Source organism: Lingula anatina, chromosome 1, assembly GCF_051362555.1.
Source record: "Lingula anatina isolate TDL-2025a chromosome 1, LinAna3.0, whole genome shotgun sequence".
Taxonomy (NCBI): Eukaryota; Metazoa; Brachiopoda; class Lingulata; order Lingulida; family Lingulidae; genus Lingula; species Lingula anatina.
The window spans coordinates 18,247,693-18,261,995 of record NC_141767.1 but is presented as its reverse complement, the minus strand read 5'-3'; the positions used below and the strand labels follow the sequence as shown (position 1 = coordinate 18,261,995).

The 14,303-nt window shown below is 34.6% G+C and overlaps 1 protein-coding gene across 1 annotated transcript in view; it reads left to right on the top strand.

The window, feature by feature from the left end:
• Window positions 1-14,044, top strand: part of LOC106153974 (zinc finger C3H1 domain-containing protein-like) — a 29,143-nt gene extending 15,099 nt beyond the window's left edge. The window contains exons 20-35 of the mRNA XM_087000261.1: window positions 106-283; window positions 651-843; window positions 1,213-1,398; window positions 1,610-1,777; window positions 2,247-2,425; window positions 2,649-2,769; window positions 3,389-3,472; window positions 3,694-3,797; window positions 4,075-4,185; window positions 4,502-4,606; window positions 4,773-4,935; window positions 5,143-5,243; window positions 10,006-10,107; window positions 11,219-11,258; window positions 11,808-11,870; window positions 12,137-14,044. Of these exons, the coding sequence (XP_086856387.1) occupies window positions 106-283; window positions 651-843; window positions 1,213-1,398; window positions 1,610-1,777; window positions 2,247-2,425; window positions 2,649-2,769; window positions 3,389-3,472; window positions 3,694-3,797; window positions 4,075-4,185; window positions 4,502-4,606; window positions 4,773-4,935; window positions 5,143-5,243; window positions 10,006-10,107; window positions 11,219-11,258; window positions 11,808-11,870; window positions 12,137-12,256 (2,018 nt within the window). The 3' untranslated portion in view covers window positions 12,257-14,044. The remainder of the gene's footprint in view (window positions 1-105; window positions 284-650; window positions 844-1,212; window positions 1,399-1,609; window positions 1,778-2,246; window positions 2,426-2,648; window positions 2,770-3,388; window positions 3,473-3,693; window positions 3,798-4,074; window positions 4,186-4,501; window positions 4,607-4,772; window positions 4,936-5,142; window positions 5,244-10,005; window positions 10,108-11,218; window positions 11,259-11,807; window positions 11,871-12,136) is intronic.
• Window positions 14,045-14,303: the final 259 nt, after the last annotated feature.

Sequence of the window (14,303 nt, the reverse complement as noted above, 5' to 3'; positions counted from 1 at the left end):
TTTTGCAGGTTAAAGAATACTTGAGACAGAATTACATATTTTTAAAAAAGCACAAAGAAAAATAAAGATTGCATTTCTTGTGAACTATATCTGTATTTGTTCCAGATCTTCACAGTTCAGTGTCGCCAGTGGACACAGATGACATAATAAGTGAGCAGGACATACGCTATTTCATGCTGAGCAGTCATGACATCCAGGACATGGAGTCAGCTGTGTTGGAGACCCCTCATGATACTCAGCTGTGGATTAAGCTAGCATATAAGAAGATGAGGGACCACAAAAGGTTGGTCAGATGAATACTTTTTTTTTGTTGTTGTTGTTTTATAACTTTCTAGTACCTGTGATAAAGTTTCATAGCACCGTTTGTAGACAAATGATAAATAAGATGATTTGAAGTTGTGGAAATCGAGTTTTGAAAAAAAAAAAAAGTAAAAAAGAGGAAGATGCTTAATGTTTCATTATATTTTTATGTTGAATTTTTTTTAAAAAGATCTCTTTTTGTACTGAGATCAACAGTTTGAAACTTACTGAGCATTGTACTTTGTCATTCATGCTTTTTATACTTTTGGAGAGATTGTTGATTCACGGTATACTGACAAAACCTTTTGATAATTTTCTCTTTTAAATTCTGTCTTTCTCTCCCTCTCCAGTGACAGTCCAACTGACAAAGCACTAGAACATGCACTAAATGTCCTAGCTCGTGGCCTGGAGGCTAACAAACACAGCACTGACCTGTGGCAACATTACTTAAACCTGCACAAAAAGCTGGGTCAGTTCCAGGAGACATTAGACATGTGTGAGCAGGCAGTGAAACTGGCTCCATCTTATGAATTATGGTGGATGGTAAGTATTGGTACCGTAATATCAGATGTGTTCCTCTCAGTATTGTGTTAGACCCTGTGAGAGGTACTGAGGTGTCTGAATTTCATCGTTTAAGCCATCTTTGCCTGCAGATTACACCCATATCTTTTCCTTTGTTATTTTGTTTTTACACCCTGGAATACCTTGAAGGCAATAACAGCATACAGCTGTAACATTTTGCTTCATATAACAGTAAATCTATGTCACTGTCATTAATTCAAGCAAAATTACGTGCTTGTTATTGTATTATAATCTGTTGTAATTTACTGGACTATAAAAACCATAACACTGTTTGGATATATGTAAAATTCATGTTATATAGAAATCTTATAGTCTTTTGGATATTTCCAGTACTTAACCCTGACCAAGCCGTTCAGCAAGAAGGAAACTATTTGTCAACAGATTCTTGCATATCTCCAAGCTGTGCACCATATGCCACAGGCACAAATCTCACACCAGATTCTGGAAATAATGCTCTACCAAGTTTCTCTTAACATCCAGAGTGGGAGATACAAGTCTGGATTGAAAATAATACAGGTAACATGGTGGACACCTGTGTTGATTCTCATATTTTTGTATTGATTTTTGAATGGAAGTTTTTTTTTTTTAATTGATAAGTTATTCTGAAATTGCAACCTTAAGGTTGAAGTTGACACACAAATATTGAAGACAAGAAGAATCACATTGATTAAATTATGTTATATATGTTGAGAAAACTGTATTCTCATGTATAAATTGTGTATTGTAGAATGTCCTTAAGCCTGAAGTAGGTGGCATCAGTCCCCTGTGTAGATGTATGGTACCCCAGGACCGCGTGCTTACATGGCTAGCATACTTAAACTTACTAGAGACACAGAGCTTGCCTCAGTGTATGTTTGATCCTGCTAATAATAACCCCGGGAGAATCGTCAACAAGGTAAGTGAGAATATTGTTGAAAATTGCCATTTTAAATGATATTGATTAGCATGGAAAATTCATATTATATACATTTATGATTTTATTTGTTAATAGAGGAAAAAACAGTTTGTAAGAAAGTAGATTGAGGTCAACATTTAGTGTGTAGAATTTGCACCCTAAGTTACATGGTTCATTTTTCTACATGTTCTGTGTTCCATTCAGGTGCAACAGTAACAACAGAATGATGTTCACTTTAAGACCTTGTGCAAGGCTTAATATGCAGCTTCTGTTGACAAAAAATGTTACATATAGTACCATCTTTTATGAAAATGAATACAGATGTTTTACCTGGACCTTTTATAATAGTGAATCATTTTTAATATGGAACGTCACATCCGGCATTCAACATTTCTCCCATTTTCAACTTCCTCTGTTTGGTAGTGGCAAATTTTCTTTATTTATTGATAAAGTTTTTTTGCTCATTTAGGAACCGTTTATTGTTCCATGGAAAAGCAAAAGACCCAAAGGCAGCAAAGACAATCCAATCCAGAATTTCTCTCTGGCTTTTAAACAGTGTTCACAGAGTAAACTTGGCACAGAAATAAACATTGCCAATTGTATGCCACTGTATAGAAACCTTGTAGCTTTAGAGGTGGCTAAAGGAAGGTAAGACACGTGTGCGTGCCTTAGAGGAAATCTGCAGCAATACCAAACCTAATTTAACAAAGCAATGTAAACTTTTTAAAAAATCTTTTTAACCTCTTAAAAACACATCACTTATTAAATATGATTTGAAAAGTTATTTAAATCTTACGGTTTTTAATGCCTCTATTTTAGACCCCTTAAAAAGTGGACATAAAGAAATTGATTTTAAGTGGACATATTTCAGATATGAACCAGCCAAGGGGGTGTGCCGTAAGCTGCTGTCTTCCAGCCCAAGCAATACAGATTTATGGTTGTGTCTAGCTGACATCTGTAAAAGACAGAAGAAAGTGGAAGAAGTCAGAGCGGTAAGGGTTAAGCGTAGGGCCACACCTAGCTGTCATAAGTTTTCACACGGACTCTGTTAAAGCACCTTTAGTGCACTCATTGTTCTACAATGTTACTGTTACAGAGATTAAAGCCTTCTTGAGTGTCTGTATGCCCGACTCCGACCCTTCAGTGCTTGCATTATTTTGTTTGTTGAAAGCACCAGATTCATCTCTACTGTTAACACATTGTCACAGCTAGCACATTGTCAGCTAACACTTTCAAGAATGAGGCATACTGTCCAAATCCTACCTTTTACTCATTGCAACAAAAGTTGACCTAGTTGTTAATCATTGTTAGAATGGCAATGTAAGTAAATGTGCACCCTAAGTTACATGGTTCAGTTATGTACATGTACTGTGTTCCATTCAGGTGCTACAACAAGTTACAGATAGGTGCAATATTGAAACAATTTTACATCTTTTAATGTGCATCGTCTGCTAACAATAATACAGTTCAATGCTAAAAAGAAATGCTGTCTTTGATAAGCTTTGATATATCTTTGTATTGGAGAAAAGCACAACATTTCCTTCTTTTAGGAATACTATGAAAAACGAATTAAGAGCCACAAATTAATTACCTGTTGTTTATATTGTCTAGGTGCTATCTGAAGCAAAGTCAAAAGTTGCAGGGCCCAAGGCCTCGGTATTATATCATGCAGCTGTCAGCTTTGAACTCACACAGGTAATTCTCTTGTTTAAGTATTTTCTTGTGGAATTAATCTCTCATATAAAAACATTTGCATATGAAAGATATAATCTTTTTATGATGTATTACGGTGGTTTTCAAAGTTGCTCTACGTTGGTGACCTTGCCTTCCTGCACTCTTTTTAAATTAAGTTTTTAATTAAGTTTTTTTCAGTATCTTGTCATATTCTATTGCATCTTCTTTGGATTTGTCTTCAGGGTGATGCAGACAGTGCCTTAGAGGAGTTAGAGAGATGTGTTATTGACCTATTTGATGTTGATATCAATAATTCCAAGATATGTGATCCCAACTTGCTCTACTGGTAGGTCTGCACATACAGAAGTTCATGTTAAAATATTCACCAAGATGTAATTCAAAATGGTTGCAATCAACAAAACTTTAAAAAGTGAAGATAGGACTGACATTATTTGGCTGTGTTTAGTTTTATTATGCACCTCTTAAATTCCCGTTGAACTCAAAGTTTCTTGTAAAAAACTTAAACTCAATGTATTTGTAGGAATAAAATGTAATGGCAATATTGAAAATATATGACAACAGACATATTGCTGCCAGACGAGTACTTTCATGGTTATTTTCAGCAAAGTCCTGGGCCAAAGTCTGCCTCTCACCTATAAAGAACCACAGTACAAAGAAGGTGTTAGTGCTGAGGATGTCAGAAAACACATGTTGTATATGTGGCTGAATTACAGGTATGTAAAAAAAAAAGTTGTGTTTTACCTTTAAAAAATATACCTTTGGGGAATGTTTGGGATCCCTACAATATTCTTTTTGTCAAAAAATTGGATGATTTAAGATGAATCGGTCTCCAACTGAATTAAAGAGGATTTTTTTTTTTTTTTTACTATCATTTCATATCTTCTTGAACAAAATTAGACTAAAATTTGTGGTTGGATAAAATACACCATACTGAAGAGAGCCCAACTTATTAATTACACATTTTGTAGAAGTATTGATTTCATGAGACATTTCCAATTTTGTTAAATAAACAGATTGATATTTTTCCAGCACATTGCTCCATCTCCAAGGGGATGATGCCCAGGCTGTGGAAGTGTACGAGACAGCTCTGTATAGTGTGAAGTCTGTGGAGGATGTTAGGGCAGTTTGGGTCAGGTAGGACTGCATGTTAGCCTGCAAGACGTGTGGAGTTTAAGAGTTATTGAGTGGAATGGCCCTTATCCTCTTAACCTATATACCAATGGAATACACATGCTGAATTGAGATTTTGTGGAAAATGTGAATGCCATTTTGTTCATAAAAATTTTTGTTCTGTTTGCAGCTATCTTAGACACAAGTTCCAGGTTGCTCTCACCAAAGGAAAGAGTTCTGAGGTGTCCGTGTTGCGTGATTTAAACCGTCGGTGCCTTCAGACTACACCAGTATCTTTCCCTTTGCCATTCTGTCCTTCCAAACACTGGAATAACTACACATTCCACAACCAGGTATTAGAACTCTCTGACACTACAGTTTGAATCTCATTGTAAGGTGATGTTATCCCATTAAGCCAGCACTTCATAACAATTTAATCAAGAAGTGAGTTTGATGGATTGAAGAGAATTGGAAAATGGTTGCAATTTCCTGACCTGTTTGATGATTGCAGTGTGATATTTTGAGCTGTTTTGTAATGTTTTTGTTCTTGTTTGTTTCAGGTGGTGGACCTTTACCTTCAGTCCCTCACAAAGGATCAAATAGGGCCAGCATTTCGGCATTTCCTGAAAATGATGCCTGGGAATGTGGAACTAGTTGTAAAGTGAGTGGTTGTCAGTTATCTATACTAACAATTGAGGATCTAGTCAAGAAATGAGCAACTGTCATTGACCCTGTAATGCAAACCTATTTAATATGTCATTTGTGTCTTGGGAATTGAGACAATCAGTATAGCACCTATATGAAAGGCAGACACGTTTGTTTATTTATTATGTCTGATCATGAAACTGGTTGGACTAAAACTGATACAATGAATTTATTTGGATTTATTTATAGATTTTTAATGGCATTGTTTTAGCAGATTCTGTGGTATATGTAAAATTTGTTAAAATGCCATTTTATATTATTGGCTGTCATTTAGTTGTGGAGATTTAAGCACTGTCGTGCTAGCATTCCTGTAACAGTTCTGCAGGTCATAAACCATTCACTTATCTTTAGGTTGTCAGTTCTCTGAGTTTTAAGTAGGGTTGAAAGCAAAGCTGTTAGCAGTAGTATCTTTACAAAGCAATTCGTAAGCAAAGATGTTACTTGGAGTTAAAGAAAGCTTCCCCCTCTCCAAATGGTTGGTGCAGAAAACATTGGGAGGGGGGGATTTGATAGGGCATAGAAAATTGCCAATTTCTGATTATTAAGACTTGCTACAATGTGTTTAATTTTTATGTACAGACACAGATGTGTCTGTACATATAGCCGTCATCTGCGTCTGTCGTCGCCGTCGCCGTGCACTTTTACTGATAACACGATAAGTGGAAAACTGTTTTTCCTTTTTGTTTGAAAGACAGAACTGATGAATATTCATAATACGCAGGTCGAGTTCGAAAATCAGCATGATCGGGTCACTTATAGGGAATTTATGCTGTTTTTTCACTTTTTTCAGCATATATGCAGCACCGATAACACGATAAGTGGAAAACCATTTTACGTTTTGGCTTGAAACTTACAGAACTGATGAATATACATAATACGCAGGTCAAGTTCTAAAATCAGCATGATTGGGTCATTTTTAGTGAATTTAGGCTATTTTTTCTCTTTTTTCAGCATATATGCAGCACCGATAACACGATAAGTGGAAAACCATTTTACCTTTTGGCTTGAAACTTACAGAACTGATGAATATTCATAATACGCAGGTCAAGTTCGAAAATCAGCACGATCGGGTCACTTATAGGGAATTTATGCTGTTTTTTCACTTTTTTCAGTATATATGCAACACTGATAACACAATATAAGAAAAACAGATTGGCCAATTGTCATTATACTCACAGGAGGGGCCAATCTTACTAAAACACAGGTTGAGTTTGAAAATCAGCATAATCAGTCCATTATTTTAGAAGTTATGCTGTTTTTTCACATTTCCTCACATTCAATTCTTAGGCATGTTAACAGTCTCATTATTGAACTAATAAGATACGTAAAAGTGTTTGTTTGACATTTCCTACATCTTTACAACATTGTTAGTTGATTTTGTAAAAATGATGGTAAACTTGTTATCATGTATTGTGTAATAAAGTGTCAAAAATGGAAATAAACTCATATCATTACAGTTTGTCAGATGCATTCATCCACTATGTTCAGAATCTCAGAATGGAGGAAGTTGGACATTTAACACTGTTCTATTGATACTTTTCCCATCTCATCAATTTTCTTCATTGGTCATATAAAAATGGCAGTAAACTGTTTATTTTGTTTTATGTTAAAAAAGTGTTAAAAATGGAAATAAACCCATTTCAGAACAGTGCTGTCTTGTTTACATTTTGGCATTTTCAATATGTGACTTTGAAGTTCCATGGGCCTGAAGACTTTTGCTAGTTACATTTTCTGAATAACCATGATACTAATATTTTATAATTAAAAATTGATGGTCATTATGCTGTAAAACATTATGTAATATTGCATCAAAATTTGAAGAAACCCCTATTTTGGGCACTGCTCCCATGATGACCATTTAAGGAAAATCATGTCACTTACTGTTCTCAAACTTACAGGAAAGAAACATGGGACTGAAATACAGCTTCAGTAGGCAATGCAGTCTGTTTGGTAAATTTTTCTGGCAATTAAACAGTTTTTTGTGAAAATTTAATTTTTCACATATTGGCATTTCCAAGGTGTGACTTCGAACCTCCACGGGCTTGAAGACCCATGCTAGTCACATTTTGTGAAAATCCATGACACTTATATTTTATTATTAAAAATCGATGATCATTATGCTGTTAAGCATTATGTAATGTTGCATCAAAATAGAAGAAAACACAATTTTTGGTGCTGCTGCCTTGATGACCATTATGGGAAAACCGTGTTACTTATGACTGTCAAACTTTCAAAAAAGAAACACAGGACTAAAATGCAGCCTGAGTTAGAAAAGCAGTCTAATTGGCTTCTTTTTCTGGAAATTATACATTTTAGTGTAATATTCATTATCTTTTTGGCATATTCATTGTGGGACTCGGAGCTCCCATGGACATGAAGCCAAATGATAATCCTATTTTCTACATGTCCATCCTATTTATAGTCAATAAACAAAAAATGGTGATAATTATTCTCTAATTTATTATGTAATGTTACGTCAAAATTGACAACAATTTTTTGCACTGCTACTGCAAACATTATGAAAAGAAAACTGTGCTACTTATTATGATTTTAAACTTACAAGTACGATTTTTAGGATTGGCCTTCAGCTCATGAGAAAACCAGATCTATTGGATTATCATGTTTATTGTATTTATGCATTTTTTGTGAAATTTTCATTTTTCTCATTCTGGCACTTTCTAAGTATAAACTTGAACTCTGATGGGCCTGGAGCCTTATGCTTTTACTTTCGTCTGTGTTACCTGTTGTGCATAAGTTGATGTTGACTGTGCAGTTAACCATAATGTATTATTGCATCAGGATTGGTCTCCTATTTTGGGCATTATGGTTTTGTGCTTTTCTTAAGGTGTGACTTATGGGCCTGAAGACCTTTGAGTGGGTCAGTCTGTAAATTACCCTTGGGTATCAGTAGATCAATTTCAGAGTTATAAAGTCATTTGCTTTAATAGGCCATTAAATGAGATTACGTAAAGCACACTTATTGATATTTCCCTGTAAACTCCCAAAGGTAAAGCCCTCTGCTAGATTAATAATAAGGAAGCAGTGATAATTATGCAGGTAAATTTTGTTTAATATTGCAAATAAGTTTTAAATATATATATATATATATATATATATATATATATATATATATATATATATATATATATATATATATCAAACTGGAAGATTAAAAGTTTGAATAGCATCTTCATTGGAATTATATTTACCTCAAGCTCTGCCAAGGGGGTTATATTTTCACCCCTGTTTGTCTGTCATCCACATAACACAAAAAGTTATGGACCGATTTTGCAGAAATTTTCAGGAACTGTCGGAAGTGGGCCAAAGAGGACAATGATTAATTTTTGGTGGTGGTCCGGATCAATAATCAATCAATTATCAATAATAATCAACAATTGCTGCCTTGGCAGAGGTCTGCACTCTCAAAGTGCTTTTCTAGTTTTGTTGTTTTCCTTTATAATTTTTTCTCAAACACTTGCATTTGTGACTTTTAACTCTCTTCTGCCTGGGGCTCTGCATATTTTCTGTATTTCTACAAAAGCAATTGTATTGTTTTTTATGTCTTTAAACATTATGTAATATTATTTTATGCACTGTCATCATTTTTCAAATATTGAGACTTTCATAACGTGAATTTGAACTCTCATGGTCCTGAAACTGTAATCTTATTGAAGGGGTGGATTGAAACCATCTTCTGGGTCTTCCGGAAGACAGTCAGGTTATTAAGTTTATATTGACTGGTATCTATTTTTTCTGTTGGAAGACCATCAAAATGGAGGATGGATCAACATAGATACTTTGTAATACTGTCAGAAAATATCTCTGGGTCTGCTCCTGTTATTGACCATGTTACCTGTTGTGCAAGATTAAAATTCAGTGTTGACTGACAGTGCTATTATAAGCATTATTTATTATTGCATCAAAATAGACAAAATGACCTTTTTTGCATCTTTATTTTCTGTTTTTTGTCTGTACATTTGACAGCTTTGCTGCCTTGTTCCTTTTTGAGCTAACTCTCAGATGCTGAAGTTACTTATTTTAACTTTTGCCAAGTCACAACGTTAATCCCAAATCTGAATGAGATTTTATAAAAATGAACAAATGAAAAAAAATAACTGTAATCTGTAACTGAGAATTGTTATCCATAGAATTTGACTAAGAAATTGTTCCACTGGTGCCTGGAGATGGTATTCAGGAAATCCATTAGACGAGGATATAGCTAGTGAGAATATAAGTGTGTTATTAGGGCGATATTGATGCACATTGCAGAAAGGACTGCAAACTCGCTACCTCTCATAAATATCAATTCTATTGATTTTCGGGAATAGGATTTGGATAGCATCATTGGAGTGTCACTTCTCTCCTGTAATTACTGTCAGTTTGTTTGACAACAGTGTTAATTTACATATATTACCTTATTTTCTGTCCAGTTCAGTGTCAGGAGTGAGCTAATTTGATAAGCTTGGATGACAACCAAGACCTGGTTGTGAATAATTGATGAACACATTCTCTCTCTCTCTCTCTCACACACAGTATCACCACTGTTTGTCAATGATTTTTGAAGACTTTCTCCAACAAATAACCACCACTAAACCACACTCATTGTCTTTGACTACATAGAACTGTTAGCCAGCAGATGCATAGACATGCACGTTAATAATTTCAGTAACAATGGCTATTGTTTTACTGTATATTTGGTATTTGGTTTTGTACTTCAGGTCAGTGCAATACTTTCATGAAGATGGAGATGACCCTGCCATTTTGAGCTTGTGCTATCCAGCATTGTATGATCTGCCTGCCTGTACAAGACTTTGGAAAATGTATGGGGTATCAACTAATATAGAAAATGTTGCACAAATATTACTTAATAAATAAAAGCTTTAAAACAAAGATGTCCAACATGGACATCCAGAATGATTCCAGAAAATCAATGCAAAATCTGTTTAAGTCATTGAGCTCCCAATTGAATGGATCGTTAAAGTTAAGTGGAGCTGCTTCAACTGAAAAGCAAACTGATTTTGTGGAAGACAAAATTAAGGTAAAGATGAAGGGTGGGTGGGTTTTGGTCTGCTATGCAACATGAGGTCTAAGTGGAACTGTTTAGATTGATATGGTAAGTTGAATTTTTCCTAAGTAATAATGTACCACAATATTTATCATTCATTTATGATAAATTGTTCCCCAAGGAGCTGGTTTTACAGAAGATTTTTAGGCAAAAAACATTGGTCATATTTTTTAAACTAAATTTTGGTCTTCTGGTAAATTATATTGTAGTTTATTAAAAAAATGAAGCAACACTTTTTGTGAACTAGTATTGATTTATCTTGAGTCAGAGTAGACTTATAATTGTTCAGTCCAAGTTTTAGTCTAAATTTCTTTTGCGAAACCAGCCCCAGAGCCCATTATCTGTAATGAAGTGACTGTAAACACAACTGTACATTTTTGGCACTTCCTGATACAGTGGAACACTTTACTCATCCCTGTAGACACCATTCAAATGGAATTTTATATCTCTGGTGCATTAGTTAATTGTTCTTCAATCCTTTTTCCTCTTTGAGAGGACTGAAGCACTGAAAATGATCTGTTGAGACAGCAAGTTGAGTTTGAATAATTCATCAGTGATACATTGCCAAGAAGATGTTTACCACTTTACACAAAATACGTAATCGGATATGGAAATTTGATTTACTTGGCCTGATATGCTCTGCAGTTAAAATGTCTGTCTTTTCTATTCTTAGATATGTTTTAACATAATCCACATGAAGGCCATCTTTCAAGTAAGAATAATGTGGTTAAGGTTGAACCAGACAGCCTGTAGTATTTCATTCTAACAAAGCAAATCACTGACCAAAGTTGGCAGGAAATGAGTGTAGTGAAGTAATGAATCATACCATCCAATTTCATCTAACACCTAAATACCTTCCTTTTCAGTGCTATTAATCTGCTGCTGAAGCAGGGAAAAGTGAAAGAGGTAAATGTGGTAACAATGCCCAGATTTGATAACACAAACTCTTTATAGAGCACTCTTGCAATTAAAGCTGCACAGATATAACAGTGCCCGTTTCATTTTATCCTAGTAAGGTGTAATCATCTTGTCATAAATGTCTCTTGTAATAATAATGATAGAATGGCAAGGTATATTAATAATTAGCAGTGTGTCAATTGGCAGTATATCTTGGACCCAGCTGCCTCTAAGTTGTCTCTAGGGCACTCGTTGAAAGGCAGTCAGAAAACTAATAAAGCACGAAGCTGTGACAGGAGAGGGCTTTGATGGACTGATTGCATGCTGGAAGTTTCCCTTTTCTGTTTGAAACTGCCTGATTAACCACAGACACTGTATTTGCTTTCAACAGAAATAGCAACATGTATTGATTATTTTAGATGAATATGGAACATTTCACTTTCATTTTTCAGATGCAAAATGTAGTATTTTTGAAAAAGGATGGGGGGGGGGGGAGACACATTGTTTACTGATTGTTTCTTGTTATTCAGGTGACAGGATTAATGTTTTACATTTTAGGTTCACAAAGCATACCAGAAGGCAGTTGGAAGTCTCCAGTACACCGTGTCTTTATGGAAAGATGTAATATTTTCTCATTTCCCTAGTTAAATTGGATTTTTCCTAGATTTGTATTAGCCTTAAAGGAAAAGGAAAAACTTAAGAATAAGACACATTCTTATTTTTATATAAAACTTAAACATGTTGTAGCACTGGATATTTAATGTAAAGTTTCAATTGATTACATGTCAGAAGTACGTTAAAATTATCATTTGTGTAACATTTTTTTTACAAATTGCCATCTTGATTTAAAAACATTTCTATTTCTGCAATATTTTATATCATTACAGTTCATCCTGTTTGCCATCAGTCAACAAGCAGCAGAGGTTGTAACCAAGTTGATAGAGGAGTGCAACCGTTTAGAAGTGAACATTGCTCCCTTTGTTGCCACTATACTCAAACTTTCTTGAAGCCCAAGAACCAGTTGTAATATTAGAGCCCTGTCAATGATTAGATTATTGTCCTTTTACATTAAATATAGCCCATTAAATTTTATTTATTTTTAAATTCTTCTGAAATGGTGTAAACAGTTCAGAGATATTTCAACTTTTAAGTGAATATTAAGAGTTGCAAATTGCTTGTGAAAGAAAATCTGTTTTTTTTTTTTTTTTTAAACGTTTGGCAGCATGGACTTATTATCCTGCAAATCTGAATTTTGACCTGAAAATTTAAAACAATTGAAGGCTGGGAAGATCTAATAATAATAAAAAAGTAACTTTTTATCACAAACTTGCAGGCCAAACCACACAGTTGTTGGTCTTGTGCTCCCTGGCAAAGTGTGAAAATGAACTAATATTGAAAGAAAATATTCAGTATGACAGAACTGAAAACCTATCACACTGCCCTTCGGTAATGTTTATGGTATCCTTGGCAACAGCATGATAACACCAGCAGTGAAGAATGCCCATACAACCTGGAGAGATTGGAATGATTACTGCGCAGTAAGTATGGTGAACAAAACCAGATGGAAGTTCTGTTCAAACCCTCTCTGGTGTATATACATATATGTGTATGCTGAGACAGATTGGTGATGGAAAAATCAATGAGCTGAAAGTGCTTGTGCGATTTGAGCCTCCACCAAATCAACCAGGAAATCAATTATTCTGTATACAAGAGCAGTGTAAATAAGCTTGTAATTAAATCGAATATGAAACCTCATTCCTTATGGATTATTTCTCAGCAAATCTGAACAACCAGATACTTCATTTGCGACACATATGTTACACATTTCTGTAAACTGCAAAATTCACTGCGATTTTGAAAGTAGTAGGGAATTCATGATAGTCCCAGTTACTTGTGACTATCAAAAACTGCTTACAGATTGAATCTTCCATCTGAATTTGTTCATGTATATCTGCTTGGAGATATATAACTAAAAATGGTATTAATAAGCACAAGTGACATTGTTTTGTTTTGCATAACTATGTATAATCTAGATTTTTTGTTGATAATGGCAGTATTGTGTCTTTGTTGTTGTTGTTGTGCTAACTTGAGTTGAGATTCCAGCCAGCAAACAAGATGTTGGTCTACTTAATAATGGTGGTGTACTCCAGAACAGTTTATTGAGCTGGAAAGTTTGATACAGTAACAAATTGATGCACTCTGCAGCTGCTTGCGGATCTTGTGCTCTACTGCACCGGAGTTTAATGCTTCACTTCCTGTATTTCTACAAGAATTGTTCACTGATGATTTGATATACTGAGACCTCCAGTGCACTATGGAACATTGTGCCTGTAAGCAGACGTTGCTTGGCATCGTTTTGAGTCACACCTGAGGAAAACTACAGACCTGTTAAAATTTAAGAAACATCTCATGAGTGCTTATCAGAACGACGTAGTTAACAGTAGACAGATATATTTATCATGTACTGGTATTTCTCATATTTCCTGTTGTAGTTTATGAAAACTTGATTGAAGCTGCTTCAGGGCTTCTGAATTTTTATGAAATTTGGGCTTCTTGTTTTGAGAGACAAATATGAAGCAAAATTTTACCAAAATACTAGACATTATTTGCAAAAAATAGCTTTTACATACAAAAATAGACAATGGCAAAGAATTTTACTGAAATATTTTTGTGAATGAACTTGAAATGGTCAAAATGTAATTTTTTTATTTTTGGTTGAGTAATCTGTGAAAATACCATTTTTGGAAATATTGTACGCTTTATTTATTTAAACAAATAAATTATGTTTACTACTATGCTCTTTTGTTTTGCATTATTACTGAATAATTGCCAGCATAAATGGCAACAATATTGGATTTACCAAAAAAAAAAAAGAAGTGAAACACAATTGCGATAAGTTTCTTGTGGGAGGACGGTGCCTCCAAAGTCTGAAGGACTTGAGATCTGTTTTGTCTTGAAAGTAAATGAGTAGAAATCCAAGTAGTTGGTCGATATAAGTGGTCGTATTTCTGTCCTGAAGTGTCACGAGCTGTCGTGAGAACCAACCTTTAAAAC